At 41.6% G+C, this 21,955-nt stretch overlaps 3 protein-coding genes and 1 pseudogene across 3 annotated transcripts; 1 reads left to right on the forward strand and 3 right to left on the reverse strand.

Moving 5' to 3' along the window:
* The first annotated feature begins 2,071 nt into the window (after window positions 1-2,071).
* LOC104441437 (1-aminocyclopropane-1-carboxylate oxidase) lies at window positions 2,072-4,162 on the forward strand. The gene is made up of 4 exons (XM_010054590.3): window positions 2,072-2,248; window positions 2,409-2,635; window positions 3,084-3,417; window positions 3,697-4,162. Exons 1-4 carry the CDS (start codon window positions 2,144-2,146, stop codon window positions 3,988-3,990), a joined length of 960 nt encoding a protein of 319 aa, XP_010052892.2. The 5' UTR covers window positions 2,072-2,143; the 3' UTR covers window positions 3,991-4,162.
* Window positions 4,163-5,604: 1,442 nt separating this feature from the next.
* Window positions 5,605-8,867, reverse strand: LOC104441438 (protein CLMP1). Its single transcript, XM_010054591.3, is given in 3 exon segments — window positions 5,605-5,933; window positions 6,071-6,530; window positions 6,533-8,867. Coding segments are annotated over 2 exon segments (2,337 nt in total). The 5' UTR covers window positions 8,514-8,867; the 3' UTR covers window positions 5,605-5,933; window positions 6,071-6,174.
* Window positions 8,868-10,579: 1,712 nt separating this feature from the next.
* Window positions 10,580-14,496, reverse strand: LOC104442933 (E3 ubiquitin-protein ligase COP1). The gene is made up of 11 exons (XM_018872106.2): window positions 14,404-14,496; window positions 13,706-14,068; window positions 13,427-13,518; window positions 13,264-13,329; window positions 13,036-13,114; window positions 12,381-12,536; window positions 12,152-12,250; window positions 11,798-11,902; window positions 11,372-11,551; window positions 11,102-11,212; window positions 10,580-11,013 (listed from the first exon to the last, which is right to left on the reverse strand). The coding sequence occupies exons 2-11, from the start codon at window positions 14,066-14,068 to the stop codon at window positions 10,834-10,836; spliced, it is 1,431 nt and encodes a 476-aa protein (XP_018727651.2). The 5' UTR covers window positions 14,404-14,496; the 3' UTR covers window positions 10,580-10,833.
* Window positions 14,497-14,516: 20 nt separating this feature from the next.
* Window positions 14,517-21,907, reverse strand: LOC104442708 (annotated as a pseudogene).
* Between the last annotated feature and the right edge of the window lie 48 nt (window positions 21,908-21,955).

Genomic DNA, 21,955 nt, shown 5'->3' on the forward strand with positions numbered 1-21,955 from the left:
CGCCATTCTTGCTTTTATGTTTTCCGTCTCAGCAGGAGCAAAGCTTAGAAGTGAACAGTGCATGGCGTTTTTGAACATTTTCATCATTGAGTAAACCATCGAACACCATGAGTAACTCTTGTTACCCCCGCTGAAACCGTCTTACTAAAGAAGTAGGTACTCACGAACCGTAGCACCCTAGGAAACGATTGATCCGACCTAGATGGAATATGAGATGGCTTCTTCATGGTCTAGCACTATTATGAATAGGTTACTATTGTCATGTTCCGAACTGTAATTTCTATGAACAATATAGTTCCACATGTAAAGCTCCTCTCATTAGAAAACTCTTGGGATGTATAGGGTGATGAGTTTGTAACGCAACATGAGTAGAAAAATCTTGCGAGTATCTGTGTTGAGCTATCCAAGGAGTGACCTATAGAGGCTAGAGCAAGACCTAAGAGTAACCTATAAAGGCTAGAGCAAGACCTAATTGAAAATATATCCAACCATTGATCGTTTAATTAAGACTTTTATGTGCATTCTCCAATCAACTCCTGCTCCCATGTGCTTCTAAAAGTTCTCTAAGGAGCAACCGTGATTTTATAAATGGTTTACTTAGCACCATTATTTGGTACAGACTCTAAAAAATTAATTATAGGGAGAAAAGTCCAAAATTAGTCTACGCGAAAGGTAAATAGGAAGGGGCAGTTTCCTAGAAGTTCAAGTTGGACCATAAGACAGAAGAGAGAGGAGAGTGCATGGCCAAAAAGCAGCAGCCGCTCCATTGGCCTTTGGGGCAAAGTTCCAGGAAAAGCAGAGCCAAGCGTGGCCTCACTTATTAGTGAGGAACAGCCTCATCTCAACTGGGCCACCAACTTACCTCATCACCCACCTGTCACTTGCTTTCGAGATCTTCCACTCCTAGCAAAGAGGACCACCACCCTGCGAAATAGGTAGCGATTAGTAGATAAGGACGTCATGTCTGCATACAAACCGAAGGTGGGCGAAAAGAGACGGATCGTGTAACCTCTCATCGAGTTCCCAAGATGCTCGGAGAAATCATCCGCAGAAGAAGTACATGAGTTATGTATGGAAACCCTCGTGCAAAATCAACACGGGAATATTCTCCGCATACGTATGTTGATCGAGAAACCAGAAAGCTGAAGTACAATAATTGTTGTTTTAAATTCAATGGAAACATTCTACCAATCGATTTTAGAATAAAAAATACTTTCCAATGAGTAAACTTATTTATACTTCAATACAATTTAGTTTGTTTCATGTTGGAACTTGATAAAAGACACAATGAAATAGATATCTGCTTTGAGATTATCAAGTATTTGCACGTTAAGAATGCAAATATTTGCTTTATCATTGTGCTTTTAAACAGTAACTTAAGTCGGACTGCATGATGTATCATAGGAAGTCAAAACTATGATTCGTGTGGTAGGTGTGATAGGATATTTATCTCTTGTATATTTCTTTTGAAAAACACAACAATCATCTCATCAATGGTCATAGAATCAACTGTACTCAATGTGCAAAGGTAAGTTTACGTGATGATAGTTCTGAATCTGGGCCTAGAGTATTACAAGGTACTTTTGAATCCTCTAACATAAGCACAATACAAGAGCACGATATTGAGAATTTCGCATTGGATAACAACGACAGTAACTCCCAAATTGGAACAACTAATCAATTGAAAACTTTGACATCACATAAGATGGGTTGTGTCAAAAGTTTAAGCTATGGAGAAATGAATTTGCAACCTGATAGATGTCCGGTATTTATCTCAGCGGTTGCAATGTTTTCACTGGTTAAATTACTTATTCTTGCAAATAAGAGATGGCAGGACAATGACTGGACCACAGACACTACAGAGGGGCTGAAGGGCAAAGTTGAAGGGGGTCCATCGGGATGTGAACTCCACTCTTGTTGCACGAGTCCTGTTTCACTTAGATTTGGATTTATCATTTTCTGCACTCTACCTTGTAAGACAGATGTACCATACCTTTCTTTTTTTATTCTATCTCCTTTCTTTCCTTTGCCACTTTTCCTGGCCTATAAATGTCACCCCACCTGGACTTCACAGTTCACACATACACGCAAACTGAGAAAGAGAGAGAGAGAGAGAGAGAGAGAGAGAGAGAGAGAGAGAGAGATGGAGATATTCCCAGTGATTAACTTGGAGAAGTTGAATGGCGAGGAGAGAGGAGTTACTATGGAGATGATAAAAGATGCTTGTGAAAACTGGGGCTTCTTTGAGGTACTTATGAACCACAGTGTCCTATCTGAAATTTGTCACTTTTTTTCAAGAATTTTATACATAACATCACCCTTTGACATTCATGATTGTGTTATAAATTTCCTTGGTAAATTTGCGTGTTCTCATATTTATTGTTATTCTTTTCGATGTATATGTGAAGTTGGTGAATCATGGGATATCCCATGAGCTGATGGACACGGTGGAGAGGCTCACAAAGGGTCACTACAAAGAATGCATGGAGAGGAAATTCAAGGAAATGGTGGCAAGCAAAGGGCTCGAGGCCGTTCAGTCTGAAATCGGCGACATTGATTGGGAGAGCACCTTCTTCTTGCGCCATCTCCCCGTCTCCAACATCTCTGAAGTCCCTGATCTCAAAGAAGATTACAGGTTAGATATTACTTAGATATGGTTCCTTTCTACTACTAGTAGCACTACTAGTGACATGGAAGGAATTATCGAAATGGTTGCTCATGGAAAGAAAGAAGTTCGGCAAAAAATTTCAAGCTGATTTCGGTTTCCGATAGGGAGCATACCGTCTGAGGCTGTTGGTTTGGTTAGAGTCTAGAAATGCACAGGACATGATAACAGTCTGCTCGAACAAAAAAAAAAGTATATCCTCTCTTTGCTGGCCAGAAAACAAGAAAAGAACCATTGTTCTAAGATTAATAGTTTGGTCTTGAAGCGCTCACGTAGTCTAAGACCAGGTATAAAATCTTAAAATCGGGTAAGTTTGAGCATGAATCCGAAGCGGTCCGGCTCATTTCATACTGCTAAAACGATTTATAGGCCAAATTTTGATGCAATCCTTCATGCACTGTGATGCTTATGAAAACAGGAAGGTGATGAGAGAATTTGCACTGGAGATAGAGAAGCTAGCAGAGCAACTTCTAGACCTGTTGTGTGAGAACCTCGGTCTGGAGAAAGGGTACCTGAAGAAGGTCTTCTATGGATCCAAAGGGCCAACATTTGGAACCAAGGTGAGCAACTACCCTCCGTGCCCGAACCCAGAGCTTTTTAAGGGCCTCCGGGCCCACACCGACGCCGGTGGGATCATCCTTCTCTTCCAGGACGACAAAGTCGGCGGCCTTCAACTCCTCAAGGACGGCAAATGGATCGATGTCCCTCCACTGAGGCATTCCATTGTCATCAACTTAGGCGACCAGCTAGAGGTATATCTATCCGTAGTATTTCTCTAGCCACACAAGCTAACTAATTAGCTTACCTCATGAGCGGTGTCTAAAAGAATATCGTAAATCCGAAAGCCCAAACATAATGGCCTGAACTTGTTCAGTTTACTGAGACCTCGTTCGGTTTTCAAGTGATACTTCTATTCCCTATCGGCACATGTGCTTCTGCTTGCCGCTTGGTGAATCTTATGGGGGAGAGTCTAAAAAGATACAGTTCACAGTAATGATAGCTTTTGTTGTATGTGTTTTTTCTTTGGATAGGTCATTACAAATGGCAAGTACAAGAGCGTGGAGCACCGGGTTATTGCGCAGGCAGATGGGAATAGAATGTCCATAGCATCGTTTTATAACCCTGGAAGCGATGCTGTCATCTGTCCTGCGCCAGCACTATTGAAGAAAGAAGCAGGAGAGGAAGGCCAAGCTTATCCCAAGTTTGTGTTTGAGGACTACATGAAGTTGTATGCAAGGCTTAAGTTCCAGGCGAAGGAACCGAGATTCGAAGCCATGAAAGCCACGGAATCCACCATTGCTAGGGGTCCTATCGCAACTGCTTGAGTGTTGAATGACAAGTTTCTTGTTACTAAGAATAGGGTCTTGTTTCATGGTCTACTAATGTAATGAATCTCGCTCTTTATCTAGTGCTGGAGAGTGGCTGCTTTGCTTGTGTTAAGTAATGTGTTTATCATGACCTTTGAACTAGTGATTTCTGAGGCTTTTTATTTGAACAGTGATCTGGTGCCGATGAGTATTTTGTCTCATCAAGCGATGAAATCCAAAGTAGGGATAGTCATCGCATCTTCCATCTAACGCTTGACAAACAAGGAATGACGTTAGGAGATAGAGACGACGTACTTCTATTTTTTTTAACTTTTAATTCCAACTTTCGATCTCCTTCTAACTGTGTCCGCACCCTAGCATGCCGAAAGGGATGTCACATCAAAGGCAACATCCTGAGATAGCTCTAAGAAGCAAAGTGATAACTAAACTTTATTAGTGCCCAGGAAGGCATGAAAGCAAAAGCCAGAGGAAAGGGCTTTTCTCCACTATCCCGTTGCCAGAAAATGCTTGGAGAGTAGTTCATTTTCACTTTCCACTTCTGGAGGTCTTTATCAATCACGAACCAAAGATATAATAACAATATGGGAACTCCACCACTCACATTATAACTTCTGCAAGTGGAGCAAGTGGAGCATACACACTTGACACCTTCCCAAATTAAGAAAGATAATCCTTAATATATCCAATATGGAATCAAACCCATGTTATTAAGGGACTTCATTTTTTCATCTGAAATTTGATTAGGGCAAAAATCCACTTTGCCCGCAAAACTTGCACTTTGTATCAGCTCAAAAGATCAGATTGATCATTAGAAGGAGCTAGCCAAAAGAACACTAATTGCGTAGCTCAAGATTTTACAGACTGACGTTAGGAGTTAGGTCCTTTGGTAGCTCAATAGAGAGAAACAAAGTTGGCGGTAGACAGGAGTTGAAGAATAAAGGAAAAGTAAAACAGAGTTCCGGCACTTTCACAGGCATACAAGGAATCCTTCCCATCAAGATGCCTGCAGGGAGTGTCCAACAATCATGAACAAGTACAAAGATTAACAGGTTGAAGTTCGCATCACATCAAATGCACGAAATTGATGACATGATTTAGTCACCTTCAGATTTCAAATCCAGATATCACAGAGAGCACACTGCCATGCAGTTGTAACAATGTTTGCCCTGTGATAGGCAGAATGCTTAGTCTAGAAGGAAGAAATCACTTGACTCATCAGCCAATGATTTGAAGAACGCAATCATGCAACCTGGCTAGTTCTCCAGGTAAAAAACAAAAAAACAAAGGTAACATGTTTAAACGCATGACGTACTGTATATGTCTGCTGTAAAAGACATGTAAGAGTGGCAAAGAATGTTTTCGCATTAATTCAACCGACCAATTAATTGAAGACTTTATTCGGCAAGCATTAGAAAACCACTGGCGAACTAGGGAAAGGATACATCCCAGGCACCAACTCCATTAGTTAAGCTAGATACAGATACTTGATTGTTATCACAGATAAGACATAACCATCACTTTCATGTAATAACTTGTGAGATAACAAATTTCTCTCTCCAAATTGATCAGATCAAGAGATATATAGCATGAGGAAACCACTGGAAAAAATTATAAAAGGGAACAAGTACTGTATGGATATTGTTCTTGAAGAGGCAATGGCGACCATATCATGGCTGAAAAAATTGTCCACAAAATTGTTGCCACAGTATAACGCGTTCACAAGGCATTGTCATAACACAAGCCAAACTCTGGCATTGCTGATCTGATTTTCTTAAACTTCAGAAAGTCTGAAATCAGGTCTTACAATGCAACATTCGAGTATATTCAAGATAAGGATGTAAACCAATCCACCGGGAGACAAAATTGCATTCAAGATAGAAAATGAAGAACAAAGCCAAAAGTATAAACAAATCACGCCGTTTGCAGAAAGCTCGTTAATCCTGCAAACAAGGTAACACTGCCTTTAGAGTTACCAAAGAAGGCCCAAGGTCAAAATCTTTCAGTAAAAGAAAATTTAAATCTTGTCCAAAACCAATTTAATTGATGATTGGTAAAAAAAAATATTCCCCCAACTCACCCCTCAATGATTAAATGGCTGTGTCCCCCTAGCATAATTTTGGTCTCAGAAGATCTTAAGGCAATTCATTGCAATCTATGAAACACATTGCTTAGCGCTCCTAATCACTTCTCTGCTACTTGAGCAACCTCTTCCTTCTTCTCACTTTCCAAGTTTGCGTCAGTATTAGTGTTATCAACCTTTTTCCCATCTCCTTCCACTGCATCTCCATTAGAGTAGTGGTTCTTCAGAACAACTGATATGTCAACCTCAGAAGCTCCAGCAAGCTTAAAGCGCTCAACAGCAGCATCTAGTTTCTCCTTCCAACCACCCATCCCTAACTTGCACTCAACTTGAGATCGCTCAAAAAGCATATTACCCCAGAAAAGGTGGATCTGCGATCTCATAACTGCAGCTTGCTCAGCGGCTTCTTCAGGCGAGACCTCTCCATTACCGCCGCTCCCAGAGGGCTCACCTTCTGTCCCTTGTTTTTCCTTCTTTTCAGCAGCTCATCTTTCTTGCTTGAGTTTGGATCTTTAAGTTCGTTCACCCTTTGTTCCTCCAGCTTCTCCCACATCTCTGTTGCAGCTTTCATTTTCTCCTCTGCACTATCAAAGAGCTTGAGTGTTTCTGCAGGATCCCAGCTCAATAGGTCAATTTTCTTAGCAAGAGCAAATGACCAGTGAAGTTTGGCCATTTCAAACTGCTGCTGTCCCAAAGCGAGCAATCCTTCATAAAAGTCTGGCTTGATCACAAGAGCTTCCTCATATTTCTCTTTGGCCAATGAGTACTTTTCTCGCACCCAGTCATAAGCTACTTGAAGTTGAGCTGCTACTACCTCCTCCCCGGAAGACTCATCCAAGGGAATACGCTTCCTTGCTGCGCACATATGGACGTTGCCCCAGTTGAAGAAAGCTAGAGCTGCTACCTCTTGGAATTTTGCAGCAGCCTTGTCAAACAAATTCTGAGCTTCTTCACTCGTCACTGTTTCCTCGAGCGCTTCTGTGCAAAGTTCCATCCCAAGCTCATGCAAGTCTATGTGAGCATCAGGGTCAATACCAACGTGAGTGCGGAAAAGCTGAGCAAACTCAAACAACCAATCATCCATCTCAACATCCTTGCACTCTGGATCTTCTGAAGTACCTGGCTGCTTATCATTCGAGACTTCTTTTTCGATCTTATCAATTGCAGAATCACCAGCTTCTATTACTGATTCACTGAGAGAAGAATGAGACTGACTTTCTTCTCCTTTGTTCTCCTCACTTTCCACAGGCTTCTCTTCATCTTCCTCCAATAAAGGTGGCTCCTGCTCAGCAGTCACCTCAACAATGTGCAACCTAAGCAACCCGATGGGATCAGCCTTCTCCGGTTCAGGTTCTTTCTCAATAACACTGTCAACACTAGACTCTGCCATTCTGAGCTCACTGCTACATGTGATGGTCACTAAATCACCATCATTATCCCTATACTTGATCAAAACAGACTTTGAGGAAGGAAAACGTTTGCTTACAATGTCCCTTAACACTTTAAAGCTGCAGTTCATGGGCATCTGGGCCAGTCTTATGTCATGATCATAAATAAGCTTCAGTGGCCTTAAAGGAACAGCAAGATCCGAGTGCCGACCACTGAGAGGCAATGTTGATGCCAACAAAGATGACGACTGCTCCTTCTTGTTATTAATACTCGAAGTCACCAGAGGGTCAGTAGAAGAACCACTCAGGGGCTTTAGCACCAGTTTTGGCATTTGGGCTTTGGGCACAGGACCATTTTCAGTTGCTCCAATCGGTTGGGGCTTATCTATCTTATTACTCGTAGACAAAACAGTTCCCGCTGCAGAGGATGCCCCCTTCTTAGGCACCGGGCGGGTGGGCAGACATGGCCCCAGGCCACCGACCGGAGCACCACGGACAGCCGAAGCCCCCAGAGCAGCCGGGGACGGCCGGCTTTGGAGGTCCTGCTGGGCCTCCTGTCGCGGGCCCAATGCCATGCGCAACCGCCTCGCGATCTCCAGAGCATCCCCATTATTTGGGTCCGACCCCAACAGCACCTGAACGTCCTGCATCGCCATCTCAATCCTCCCTATCGCCTCCAACGCCCGAGCCCTCCGGAGCAGCGCCCGGACGAACCTGGGCTGCACCTGGAGCGCCATCGTGCACTCCGCTATCACCGCATCATAGTCTATGGGCTTCATCTGCATCAAGCAGGCAGCCCTATTGCTGTGGAACACCGCCCGTTCCGGGTGGGTCTTTGGCAAGAGGTTAAGCGCATTGTGGTACTGCTCAAGAGCGCCCCCATAGTCCTTACCCTGGAACCTCTTGTTGCCTTCTTCCTTGAGCTCATGGGCTCTTTTCAAGAACACCGTTGCATCCATATCAACACCACCCCCATTGGCCTTCGCCGCCGGAGCCTCCCCGGAAACATGGTTCGAAACCCCCTTCTTCTTCTTCCCTCCGGATTTCCCCATCAAATTATCTCCCCCAAGAATGAAAAATTGATCGGCGTTCAAATTGCCCAAGAATTCAATGCCGAAAAAGATTCAAACTTTACCAGAAATTCCTCAAATGAATGATGCCCGCCAAGAGAAAGAGAAGGAGAGAGAGTACTTACAAAGAACACACGAAAGATTGGATTTTTACAGCTTCCTGAGAACGAATTTGACTGTTATATCATTGGATGACGATGATGAAGATGATGATGAGCTCGGTTGAAGAAGACGAGCCGGAAATGGAGGGTGGGGGGTTTTGGGAATTTCCCTGGAGGTTGAACCTTGAAACCCTAGAGAGCTGAGCCGGAATGCTGTTTATTTTATTATTTTTTATTATTTTTGTTTCATCTGTTTCGTTATTGTGTATATAAGTGAATACCTATCTGATTCAATCCTCGGTGTTGTTCAAAAAAAAAAAAAAAAAAAAATCCTCGGCAGTGGGTCCTACTCCGGTCGGGGGAATCTTGTCACCCGTTGGATCTCAAGCGGCGATGGTGGAGCTCCCTGATGTGATGCGCTCCGTCCGATCGAGTGTGGGGACCTCGTCGAATCTCGGCTGTGCGATTTCGGCCGTCGGATCGGCTAGCCAAAGGGTCCCGCACGATGTACGGTGTGATTCGAAACTTGCCCTTCCATCGGGCCATGCCTAGCACGGACCTGGTTGAAAAAGGGGCCCATCAGACTCGAGCCCGGACTCGACACCTGGCCCGGTTCAGGCCCATTTTTGTGGATTCGGTCTTAAAGGCCCAACAATTCAATTTTCTTGGAGGCTTAAAGGACCCAATTGTCACATTCGCTCCTATAAATTTGCTCCCTCCCTCTTTCGTTTTCACCATTGCTCAATCTTACTCCCTAAAATTGCTTATTAATTTCATGTTTTTAATTCTCTTACAACGATTTAATCGTGCTCTAAACATCATAGTGAAGAAGAAAAACAACAACAACAACAACAATAACAACAATAACTGTTTGCGATTATTTCAACCTAATTTAAATTGCACCTGACAAAACACATTTGAGTCATTTAATGAGTTTTGTTTGACAAGCCCAATTTAATCATGTTAGGACACAATAACTCGATGACCGGAGGAAATTGTGAGGGCAAATGCTATGAGATAGCCATGTCAAGATGGTAACCCACGAAATCCACCCCAAAGCAAACTACTACAGAGTCGTAGAGAAGAACATCAAGTGACGATGGGCCTACTGATTATGCAAAATCTTGTCATCCCAAGCTATTGGGTCAATGAGGCTTGCGAATTATGTCACCAAACTCTAATGTTTAAGAAAATTAATATTTCTACTTGATTTCCAAAATGTTGTCACCAAAATGACGTGAGTTGTCAATGAATTTAACATCTCCAACAAAATCTTCAGTGCGCCGTAGATAAAGTTGATATTAATACATCGTAATCTAGAGTATAGTCAAATTGCTAAAGCCTATTTGCATCGAGATTATTTTTTCCCATCAATTGTGTGCCACTACATTCATCTGTGTGTACTCTTTCAATTTTACAATTCTCTGGCTGTCATAAACGAGTGGGTCCAACATAATATCCATCCCACACGGGCATCAAAACTTGGAGACCCTCTAGGTTAAAACAAGAACGAAAAGTAGAGAATTCCCCTCCCGACATAAAAACGAGGTGGAATATATTGATTTGGAGTTTCCCTCCGCACACTTCCATTTCTTGCAAATTATTACTGAACGTATCAACTTATAAGTACAAAATTTCTTTTTAACTTCTATTAAATTGGAAAATCAAGTTTTTAATTTGATTTGAAAAATGGGCCTGGCACGACCGTTCCCCGACCCGGTGTGCCTTGGCCCGGCCTGGCGGCCACTCCGACTGCTTTTGTGATAACAACATAGGGAAATCACTTCCCTTTCAGCGATTTCTTTTGAGGAAATTCAAAAATCTAAGGAAAATGTATTAGGGAGGCCGTGCAGATTGGCATTTTCTTTGCAAGGAATTGCGAGTAACAATGACCAATTTTTTTTTTTTTTTTTTTTTTTTTGGGGTCTAAACAATGACCAATTTAAGGAGCCTTGAATTTATGGGCTTACTCACTTTCTAATCTTGATTAGCACATCATCCATTACCAATATTACTTCCACAGTTTTTTAGCTGTCTTTGCCGCAAAAGAAATCGACAATCTCATTTCTAAACATGACAGCTAAAATTACTTCATCACAGATTCACGACCTTACCTATACGCCACGACGATTCAATGACGTTCAAACATCAGATACTCAGATCAACGCAGGCTTCCCAACATCTGTACCTCATCGATTCAGTTACATCTGTTGAAATGGTAGCGCAAGCACTTTAATAATTCCTTGGCCGTTTGCCGCTAGCATCACTGAACTGTCGCGTTTCCAGCACACTGCACTTACAAAGCATACATCTGCAGTCTTGCCGGCGAGACCTGCGCAGGGGGAATCGAAGCTGTGCCAAGCTGCCGGTCTAGAAAAATCCTGACAAATCAATTGACAAAGAAGATGTACATCAGGTATGCATGTTGAATCCACTTCAGTCGCGAAGCAATGAAAAAGCCGATCAAACCTTGTGATAGACGACCACTTCATTTGTTTCGCTGCCACATCCTATGAAGTCGCCACTTGATGAGAGGCCCACAAAGTTTTTCGTATTCGAGTGCCCTCTAAATACGCGGACCTGTGAAAAGGGGACATAGAATGAATTAGTTGCAAAATATTGGGGACGTGAAGCCAGTAAACACATGTGAAATGGACTGTAAATTTATGGAAAGCATTATGAAGATGTCGTGATACATAGATCGGCATTGTACAAGCCGAGTTGAGTGCGATCACTTACAGGAGCGCATTTCTTTATATCCCACAAGCGCAAGGAGCTGTCAATAGAAGCAGAGACAAGGTTGTTGCTAGAGGAGAATTCCACATGGGAAACAGACTTCCTGTGCCCTTTGAGCTTATGCACCGGTTCACTGATATACCTCAAGTCGTAGTAATAAATGTTATGATCTGCTGAACCCACCTGCAAAACCCAGGGAGGAACACAATTCACATATCCATTCGCGATTTAGCACTTATGCTGAGACACTAGGTAGATTCAACCAAAAAAGAGGGCAAAATGGAGGTAAAGAAAGGACTGTTTCATCATCGGTTTATTGTCTTATGGAGCCCGGATAATTGGTGCTTCATTTTATAGTAGTGAATTGAGCAACTGGGATTGAATTGCTTTCACAGGATCATAAGGAATCTGAAAGGTTAAGACTCATACAGCTAAGTACACGCTGGATCCAGGATCATATTTGACAGCGCAAATGTTGGCCCTCGTGTCGATGGTAAGAACACTCGCTTCTTGCTTGGTGGACCAAACCTTAACCTGCTCCATGGACACAATTGATTGCAACCGAGACTTGTCAAATTCATAAAGTCTGCCCAAATAAGATATATGCAACCCAAGCATTTGAATGACTTTGCTTCCGCACAAACACAGGGACAGGAAATCCTCGGTTTCTGGCCTAAACCTTGAGAAATGTATCTCCCCCTAATGGGCAAAACTGCCAGTCATGGTAATTCTCATCAAGCAATATCAAGAAATGCAAATCTAATCAGTAGAGCTTCATATTACCTTGCAGCCGTCGCCTCCAGAAATGAGCAAATGAGGCTCAGTGTGCGAGAAATCAATCGACCAAACTCGATTATCATGCTCCTTAAATTGAATCATACTCTGCAAGATGTGAGTATGTTTTTGTCCATGAGAAGGATATTGGTCATTGTATTAACTGGACAGAAGAATGTACCGAAAAGGAAAAAAAGAACATGGAAGAGTGTCTTCTGGGGTAGAGTAAACTTATCACCTGACAAGTAGCTGCATCGTGAACAGCTACTATGCCTCCATAATCACTAATGGCGAATTGGTTGTTCATGTACTTATTCCAACTCAAGCAACTAAGTTTCGATTCCTTGGAGATTTTCGCAACAGGTCCATGACCCGCAGCTGTTCTGTTCACCACCTATAACAGGCCAACTAAGTGAGCAATCAATGCAGAGCCATAAGAAAATCAGAAGAAATTAGGCATCTTGTGTTCACTGAATTCCATTTCTGTATTGAAACCTTGTTCTGTAATCACCATCATCTTATGCTAGTTCAATAAAATCAATACAATCAATGACACATTTGTTAGACCAAATAACAGCTCCTGACAATTGCAAAGCGCCAAACTTTAGTTTTTGACAGATAGAGAGCTGCAGGCAAAGGCACTTATCAATCGGATTCACCTTGTCAAAGACATTGTTTCATTGTTAATATCTTGAGCAATTCTACTTGATTATCTGAATCGCACAAGATCATTTAGTTCTCATGTCTATGCATCGCGCATATTAGCACTGTTTCACTTGCTGAAGTTAATTCAGGAATTCGAATTTCAGTTCACTCATATTTCAAACTCACCTAGAGCTCATGACAGGTCACATGATGCTAGTCCAAACAGATACTGTACTTCAAGTGCTTACCGAGGAAAAATGGAAAACTTCAACGGTCTTTGAAATCCCGGCTGTTGCAAACAATTCTTCATCTTTATTGAGCTCTATGCTGCACAATAGCATTGGTTCTCAGATACAATTTGAACAAATGACAAGAATTAAAAATCAACAGAGAGGCTGACTACATATCTGGAAAAGGGAAAATGGTCCAGATTTTCAGTTCCCCATCCGCCAGTGAATGGCATACCAATAACTCACCTTGAGACAACTTTCAGAGAGTCGACACGAACCCCATTATTAAGTTCAGCGATGACCTTCAATTGACTAGAACCACAAGAAGAAAAGAAAAGAGTTTCAATTGAAAAGCAGAATGACAAGACATCGAAGTAGCAGATAATATAATGATAGAAAGTTTGACTACCTGTACTCCATGAAAGAACTCAGCATTGATTTAAAATCCTTGAAACCTGATGGACAACCTGCTCTTTTCATTGAATCATATCCTGTCTCTTCCTGTTTTGGTAAATTTACTAGTCAGCTATATCATCTCCTGTTAACCAGACTACAAGAGACCAAGGAAATTTCCCAAGCAACGACATGCTTGATAAAAAACTTACCAAGAGGGGCAAGCATCCAGCAAAATGTCTACTACGCATTCTAATTGATGACTAGAAGAGTTCAATTTTGTGAAACCACTAACCTTTCTAAGTACCGGTCCTGCCATTGCAGTGTGTGGCCCTGTTTGACTAGTATCCTGTGAACATAACCTCAAGCAATCAATCTTTTGAAGTAGGTCCATCATGTGGCCGTCATCTGATAACTCTTCTACCTTCTCCTGTTGGGCTCGTTGCCTGGGTGTCTCATGCGACCGGAGCAGAATTCTCTGACCGCAATGGCAACACGATCCCCTGACCAAAGAAGATGGTCGATCTGTAGCAGTAGTAGAAACATCAAAGTTCTTCAGTTTCTGGAAACATTCGTTCTCTGGTTCCAGAGACCGTGCATGTTGCTTATTGTCAGTGGCCTTTATGTGCTCTTTAGTGTCTTGAGGATCAACTGGCATCTAACATACGGAAAGAATCAACAACAATTTCACCTGTCTAATTATAACTGGAGCAACACATCGAAGAAACAGATGCTATAAACATGCTACAAAACTCAAGTGCGCAACTTCTCAACACGAATTTAACTTCTCATGTGGACCATTTTAACATAATCAAATAGCGGCTTCGAGCAATTCTCTCGGCTGCAAGATGGCGATCCTATGGCAGGAAATAGATTGCAGACATTCCTCGATGATGGTGTGATCCGCCACCAACTACATGCGAACCCACATCCTTTCATGAATAGCAGAGACAAGCAGCAATTTCTTAGATGAAACTGCGAGCAAACTCTCACCAATAATAAAATTCCAACCTCGAATACCCTTTCTCCAGACAAGACAATTCAAGAAAATCAAGAAGTGGATTAGGCACACTGAATCAGTTCGAACCGTGCGATTAATTCTACTATACAGGAAATAAAGTAAAGGATAAATAGGATGTAAAAACGTACAATAAAACGTAACTATGAGATATGAAAGGAAAAAAGAATAGCTAAAAGACAAGTGTTCTTGTGTTTGTTTGATTGTTAGGAGATCCCTACAACTTTGTCTTTTTGGCTATTTATAGCTAATTTTACAAGTAACCTGCTCTCTGATAATTATTATTTTCAAATTTAAACTACTTTTGAAAATTTCGGTAGCGAGCAAATAGCTGTATTGTCTTATCCACAGTATCGTCGGCACCAAAGGCATCCATGTTGACAGAGGAGTGGAACGAGTTCCTCTACAAATCCGACAGGCCCTCTCGCACTGCCAAGGCTTTTCTCTCGATCAACAATGCGTCTTGGATCTCCTTGAGGACCTCCGAGATCGATGGCCTCATGTACCCGTTAGGCTGGACGCACATCAGAGCCTTCTCCGCGATCTTCCTCATCGACTGGACGTCGTAGTCCTCACGTAGGTTCGGATCGATGACGCCTTGGATGTCCCCGCTCTCTATGTGTGGTCTCGCCTATAATTAGAGAGTACAACATGTGAAGGAACGTACACGTGCCAGATTTCGCTTCAAAATTAAGAATGAAGGTTTGAAGAGTTTGCAAGAATATCAATGAACAGGTTTCGTAGTACTTATTACACTGGACTTACCCACTGGACTATGTGGCGACAGTTCACGCTGGAGCTTTTGTTGGAAATTGCTTCTCGACCTGATATCAATTCAAGAAGAATGACGCCAAAACTATAGACATCGTTCTTATCTGTCGATTCCTGGGAGATGCAATACCTGTCAAATTCCCACAAAGATAAGAAGAGAACCATTACATTAAATCACGCCATTTTCTCATAGTTTAAGCTTTATATAGCATTAGAATGAGAGGTCCCGAATTCAAATTTTTCTAGCCCCCATTTACCTTCCTGATTATATATTTTCACACTTATGTCGTAGGTCAAAGTCCAACCACTATGTAAGGGAGTGCGTTAACAGTACTATAATATTAAACCATTCTCTCTTCTAACAACTTAAGCTTTTTAGGTTGGACTTCACGTAGTATCAGAGCCAAATTCCACCTCAGTTTATGTCACATGTGTGGTCTTCCCTTGTCAAGAGGTGGAGTGTTAAAATATCCCACATTACTTATCAATGATATATCAAAGGGCCTCATATGCATGTGGGCTCCCTTTATAAATTAGTTTAAGCTTTTAGAACAGTTGGCTGTGAACCCATATAATTCTACAACCAACTAGTCACTTATATCATTAAAGTATATAATGTACATTCAAAGATAAAAATCGCATGAACACATAATGACACCATATTAACTTGCTTCAACTTCAAAAAACTATATGTCCGTTGAAAAACAGAAGGCGCAACCAAAAAGATGCCTTACTCGGGGTCCAGATACCCAACAGTTCCTCGAACCGCACTTGAGACATGGGAGACTCCATCAACTTGAGATTTTGAGATACCAAAATCTGAAACTTTTGCTCTCAAGTTGCTGTCCAGAAGAATGTTGGTACTTTTCAAATCTCTATGTATGATGGCTGGAACACATCCAGTGTGAAGGTACTCGATCCCTGAACACAATGAATAAGATTACCAACTTCGGTAGCTAAAATGACTTCTACAGGGAATTAAACCAGTTTATAGAGGACGACCGACCTCTTGCAGTATCTTCGGCAATCTCAAGGCGTTTGATCCAATTAAAATTCCGCTCACGAGTCAATGGACCTTAGAGATAGATATATGGAATTTATATAGACACATGATAACAGGCTCATGGCATGACGAAAGCGTATGGGCTTACCATATAGGTGCTCTTTAAGAGTTCCATTATGCATGAACTCGTAAAAGCATGCGTAAACCAGCATGTTTCTCCGTCTTCTTGGCAATATCCAAGGAATTGTACCAAATTCCTGTGATGTATTCTTGAAAGAAGAGTCACCTAGATCACATACAGCATTAGTTAGACGATGTAGCTGACAACTGATGCTAATGACAATTTTGTCAGTGCAGAGTACTAGTTTCATGAAAATTAATCTAAGTGACGAAGGGTTGGATGATATCAGATAGTAATTCAAAGAAAAATGCTTCAGAAACATCAACACGAAAGACTTTGCAACTACAGAAGCCAAGCATCCCTAAACATAAAGGGTTCAAAATTTGATACAATTACCTCATTTGAGAACTCTCGCTTTCCTTGATTGGAATCATTACTCAGAACCTTGACTGCAATTTCCCTTCCATCTTTCAGTTTGCCATAAAAGACATCTCCAAATCCTCCGGAACCAATTTTTTTCTCAAATTTTTTTGTGGCTTCTTCAATTTCTGATAGCATAAAGCAATGAGCAGCTTCTGTGGGAGCATTACTCAAGGAAGAAACTAGCTGCTGTGTCGGAAATATTTGCAGGTTGTCATCTAGCAAAGATTACACGAAAAAATAAGAATTTTGCAGAATAGAGAGGTCAACACAACAAGATGGATACGCCATTCTCTTGATTGCTCGAAACTCATACCATGCTTAGAATTCCTCTTTCCTTTCCGAATAAAGAAACAGAAGGCAATTGTAGCTACCAGGAGAACAACAGCTCCGACTGATGAACCAATGATAATCTTAGTCTGGCTTCCTCTTTTCCCTCCTTCATGAAGACCCATATTTCCAGTGTAACTGTTGACAGCAGTGTTAAGAAGCTACTGGTAAATAATTGGACAAGGATACAGGTGCGGCAAAAAGTATGGAAAAGCAAAAACTCAGTTTGAAAGAATGATGAACCAAGTCCAGATATAAATATCAAGAGGGGTTAAAAGAAAGAGTTCAAGAAAATGTGAAAAAGCATCGACATAATTTGCCAGTAGAAGCTATCTGTCGTGCTGTAATCCCACATCTGGTGCCAAAACACAAACTGCGCCTAAAATTCCAGGTATGAAAATAGAACTCCTAAAATATGGATCTCTAAAAGACATCCTTTCGCTACGAGAGAAGTATAAATTATACAATGATGATTATATTGTTCTGCAAAAGATTGTGGCAGCTTCAACCATAGATTGAAGCAATTAGAAGGCATGGTACCACCAAAAACTTAGCAAGAGAACAAGCCGTTTGCTTTGCTATAATCAACTCATCAAAAGTTAATCTGGTAACTACAAAACGAAATAAGCTGACAGAATGAAGGATCTCTACAGATCAAAAGGCTAACCCTGACACACCGCTAAAGAATGACACATAATACTTTTGGCTAGATAAGGATCTGAGCTCCAAAATGTCTGTTATCCACGTCTGAGAAACCTTTCGGTCAAATTAATAAGGCCAACAGTAAATACTGGATAATTTTTATGACAAAGTAACAGTGTGTTGTGTGGTCTGCCCAACAGCCATAATTTTTGTGTTATCTACTGCATCATGCCAACAAAAAATAAAAATTTTCCCCTGCTTTTGTTGGCCCTTTGCAATTAGGCCAACATACACAGAATAACTTGATTTAAGTTAAATGTAATGAGATAAAGTGTGATGTGTGCATGATTGCAGGAGCATTCAGCATCACAGTAAGACTTATCAGAGGCTGTACTCACTTCAGATTCAATTTTTTGTTGAGAAGACCAGATGGCACCGTGCCTGATAACTTGTTATTCTGGACGTACCTACAACCATCAAATTTAGCATGTGCATAAGGTTTTTACTCAGACACAGCACAAAAGTCATCACAGAAAATTGTTCACTGATCAACAATTATATCAATACTTCATTTGAGGCCTGAGAATCACATATTGGTTAGATCCACATGTGAAATTCAGAAAGACGATACGCTAGTTCATTGAATTGTCGCCATGGTAAATGAGAAATCCTCATGTAAGTTTAAGAACACTTACAGTTCCTTCAACTTTGGCAGAGTTGCGAGAGAAGAAGGCAGCTCACCAGTCAATTGGTTGTTCTCAAGATGACTATCACAAAAGAAATTCATCAACATTAAATTATCTAAGTCCATTCAAAGAGGACAATCCATGGGGCTTACATGATCTCCAGGTTCATGCATGAAGAAAGATTGGGTATTGAACCGGTGAGTGCATTCCCATCGAGCCTCCTTCAGAAAATAGGCCAAGGCATACTTCAACATTTGGCATGAAAAGTTCGAGCATAGACATCGGAAAGAAATCAACTACTATCGAGTGAAAAGGGAATCTCTACATAAACTTACAGCTCAACCAAGCCACTCAATTTTGTAATGTCTGAAGGTATGTTTCCGGTCAAATTCTGACCAGACAATTTGCTGCAGAAATACAATTTATAACTTCAAAACTTGGTCGTTCATACAGCATTGACATGCTCCTAGAATAAGAAAATGTGTTCACACAAGCACATCACAAGAAATAGACATTTACACTGCAGCTATCAGTGGAGGTGAATCTGAGCTGCAGCGCACCCATGTCCATGGAATTGGCAGGCACGGGTCTCCACCTTCCTGTGCCCAAGCTGCTGAGGTATAGGGTGAAATTATGCTAGCAATAACTCCTCCTGCAGCTCATGGAAAAACCTTAAGTAAATAAAACTACATATATCATGACAAAGGGTGGATTTAGCATAATAAATTAGATGCGCCAGAAACAGGGCTCTACAAGCCCACACCAAGTGTGATAAATCATAATATGATCATTGCATTAGCAACAATCTTGCAAACGGTAACAAACTCAATGGAAATTGATCAAGGGACCCACCATCTGGAGAACCATCGATTTTCTTCACATACTTGTTTATCTCAATGGCATTCAATAGTGGACCCTTTGAAGAATCTATTGTCCGCCCCAACTTAAAGGAGAATACAAATGGGAGGGTTAGGTTCTCAAATCCTGGCTCATACAAGCGATATTTGCCTGAAGCGTTTTCCATTATATTGACAACAGCTTTGCTGATTTCAGGTGCGCCTGGGACCATCAGCCTGAATTTCCTTGTGTCTTCAGGAGCCAAATCTTCAATTTCTGCATAGTAGGAATATGCCCAACCATTACCAGGAAACCCATCCAAGTTCAAGCGGTAAGTGAGCGATCCATTTGTTCCAACTACAGCAGTCTGCATAACTTTTTGAGGTGGCCTCTCGTCATGGTTAACATCAATTAGCAATTGGGTTGAAATCTTTTTGGTGCCAGCGGCCACATTGACAAGGTAGTTTGCTCTCTTTACAGAGTCAGACTCCCATATTCTATCGAATGGATCATCTGGATACCTACCAAAGAAGAACTGCATGTGAGCAATAAGGACAAACGACCATAGTCTAGACTCTTTTAAAACTGGAATCATACAATACAAGGTTGGTGAGAAACTAGTTATACAGCCAAGAAATAAAAGCTGGAAGAAATACATCCACAATGTTCTAGATCTACCTGACTGGCTCTTCACTTTCTGCACCAAAATTAATCCGGGCAGAGGTACTGAGATAAAACTGGTTTTCAAAGCTAGTGAAGTACATCGAAGCACCGACCTGACGAAGCTCAAGGGTAGATATGAATGGGTTGCCCATGGTAGCATTAGATAAGCACACACTTATGGTAGGATCTGAGGCCAGAAATATGAGCTCTCGCACTTCTATAGTACTGGCATCAGAAATGACAATCTTGGACCAAAAGTAGGTCCCAAGGAGATCTCAAAGTTTGGGTAGACGTTATTGCTGTCAAAGTTCCCATACAAGAATGTCGCCCTTATTAAGTATCTTGTCCTAGTGGTCACGTTTAAAGTGTAACAGTACTTTCTGTCATCAGCTGGGAAGTATCTCAATGTCGTATATTGTGCTCTGGTCTCATTCGCGAGAGAAACGTTAGTTCTTTCTCCAAAGGTGAATTGATCATCTGGAGTCCAATAAAGCCCAATCTCATCAGTGAAACTCCGAGATCCTCCACAATCCAAGCTAAAAAAACCTGCCAAATGAAATCATGCATATCAGTTGGCCAACCCAAAAAAGTGATGTGTATCAGCAAATCGTGAAGCAGATGCGTGAAATCTGTGTCTCATCAATAAGGGACTTCAAAAAAGCAGCAATGTTGTCTCCAGTTACAGATTCTGAATGCATGTCTAAAAAACTGGGATGCTTCTGCTTTCATTTGACTTTCTCTTTATCCTTTTACCTTGAATACATTCGAATGCCAGAATGACTCTGATAACTAGGGCCTTTTTCGTAGTTCATCGATAAATGTAGGTTGAAACTTTTCTGGTTGAAACTTTTCTGGTTGAATTTCTGAGTACTTTGGTTTTCTGGATTGAGAGGATCTGAGGATGTGATGACCATTTGGACTCCTTTCACATCATCAATTCACCATTGATTGCCCAATCACTAGATTGGTCGACCTAAGTTATACTATTTGTTAGTGTTTAAGTGAGAAGGACAGATCGCACTCATGTGTAGAGACATTACATGCAACGGAGTTGCAAAGGATATTGGAATACGATGAGGATTTGGCGGGATCGAAGCGAGGAAGAGATTGCGGGAAGCAGGAGATGCAGGATTCGCACTGAAACCAGAAGAGGTTGCTTCCGGTGTCGATAATTAAGAGCTAGACTCCAATCTCTTTGGGTCTGATACCAGAGTTCATGATGCAAGTTCAATGCTTTTCTCCTTTTTTCAAGAATTACTGAGCACGTTTCTCCCTTGCATAATGCAGTTTAACGGTTCTTTACCTGAAATATGTTATGAAATTAACAGAAGTAGGTTTAAGGTTGTGATGCTCTTAATGTCGATATATCAGAAAAATACAAATCACAGGCTATACAAATTACCAGCAAATTGACAAGGGCAACGAGGTAACAATCTTGATATACAGTGAAGAAGGTCTTTAATTCTTCAATTCACTCACTCGAAACATCGAAATAAAAAGTAAAAGGCAATCGGGAGATTTAACAGGGGCGGAGGGAGAGAACCTGGCAACTGAGCAGTGGAGGGCTCCATGAGAACCGAAGTGTAGAAGACGAGCCAGAACAGGAAGAGCCCTCTTCCCATATCCGCGTCTTCTCCGCGAGTCCCACAGAGAGAGAGAGAGAGGGAGAGGGAGAGAAAAGATTGCCCAGAAGAAAAAAACGGAGAAAAGCCACAGTTCCATCAGAGAGTTCCCAAAAATAATCCTGTGAGAGGAGAGAAGGAGGAACTACTCACGTACTTGCCATTTACAGAAAGAAGGAGCCACAAATCGCCATCACCTTAAACCGTAAGAAAGGCTTCAAATCCGCTCGTTCCATTATTGCTTTCCTCTATCGAGCTTCGTCGTGATAAAAATGTATAGACGGAGTTGTGGTGGTGAGCTGTGCATGCGGAAAGAGGGACTGGAGGCGACAGTTGTGGAAGCTGGGCTTCGTCAGCCATCTTTGAGTGTCTTCTTGGGGGAAAATATTGAGCACGGAGCCGGGTCCCGCTTTTCTTTTAGCTTCAAATTTT

The sequence above is a fragment of the Eucalyptus grandis genome, chromosome 4 (genome assembly GCF_016545825.1).
Source record: "Eucalyptus grandis isolate ANBG69807.140 chromosome 4, ASM1654582v1, whole genome shotgun sequence".
Lineage (NCBI taxonomy): Eukaryota > Viridiplantae > Streptophyta > Magnoliopsida > Myrtales > Myrtaceae > Eucalyptus > Eucalyptus grandis.

Bases quoted from the DNA above. Each gene is read 5' to 3' on its own strand.
- LOC104441437 (XM_010054590.3), top strand. From the start codon at position 2,144: ATGGAGATATTCCCAGTGATTAACTTGGAGAAGTTGAATGGCGAGGAG. The intron at 2,249-2,408 runs GTACTTATGAAC...GTATATGTGAAG, and splicing joins AAAACTGGGGCTTCTTTGAG to TTGGTGAATCATGGGATATC. The intron at 3,418-3,696 runs GTATATCTATCC...TTCTTTGGATAG, and splicing joins ACTTAGGCGACCAGCTAGAG to GTCATTACAAATGGCAAGTA.
- LOC104442933 (XM_018872106.2), bottom strand. From the start codon at position 14,068: ATGCCAGTTGATCCTCAAGACACTAAAGAGCACATAAAGGCCACTGAC. The intron at 13,330-13,426 runs GTAGTCAAACTT...TTGTGGTTCTAG, and splicing joins AGTTCTTTCATGGAGTACAG to TCAATTGAAGGTCATCGCTG. The intron at 11,213-11,371 runs GTAAGTGATCGC...CCCTTTTCACAG, and splicing joins ATATAAAGAAATGCGCTCCT to GTCCGCGTATTTAGAGGGCA.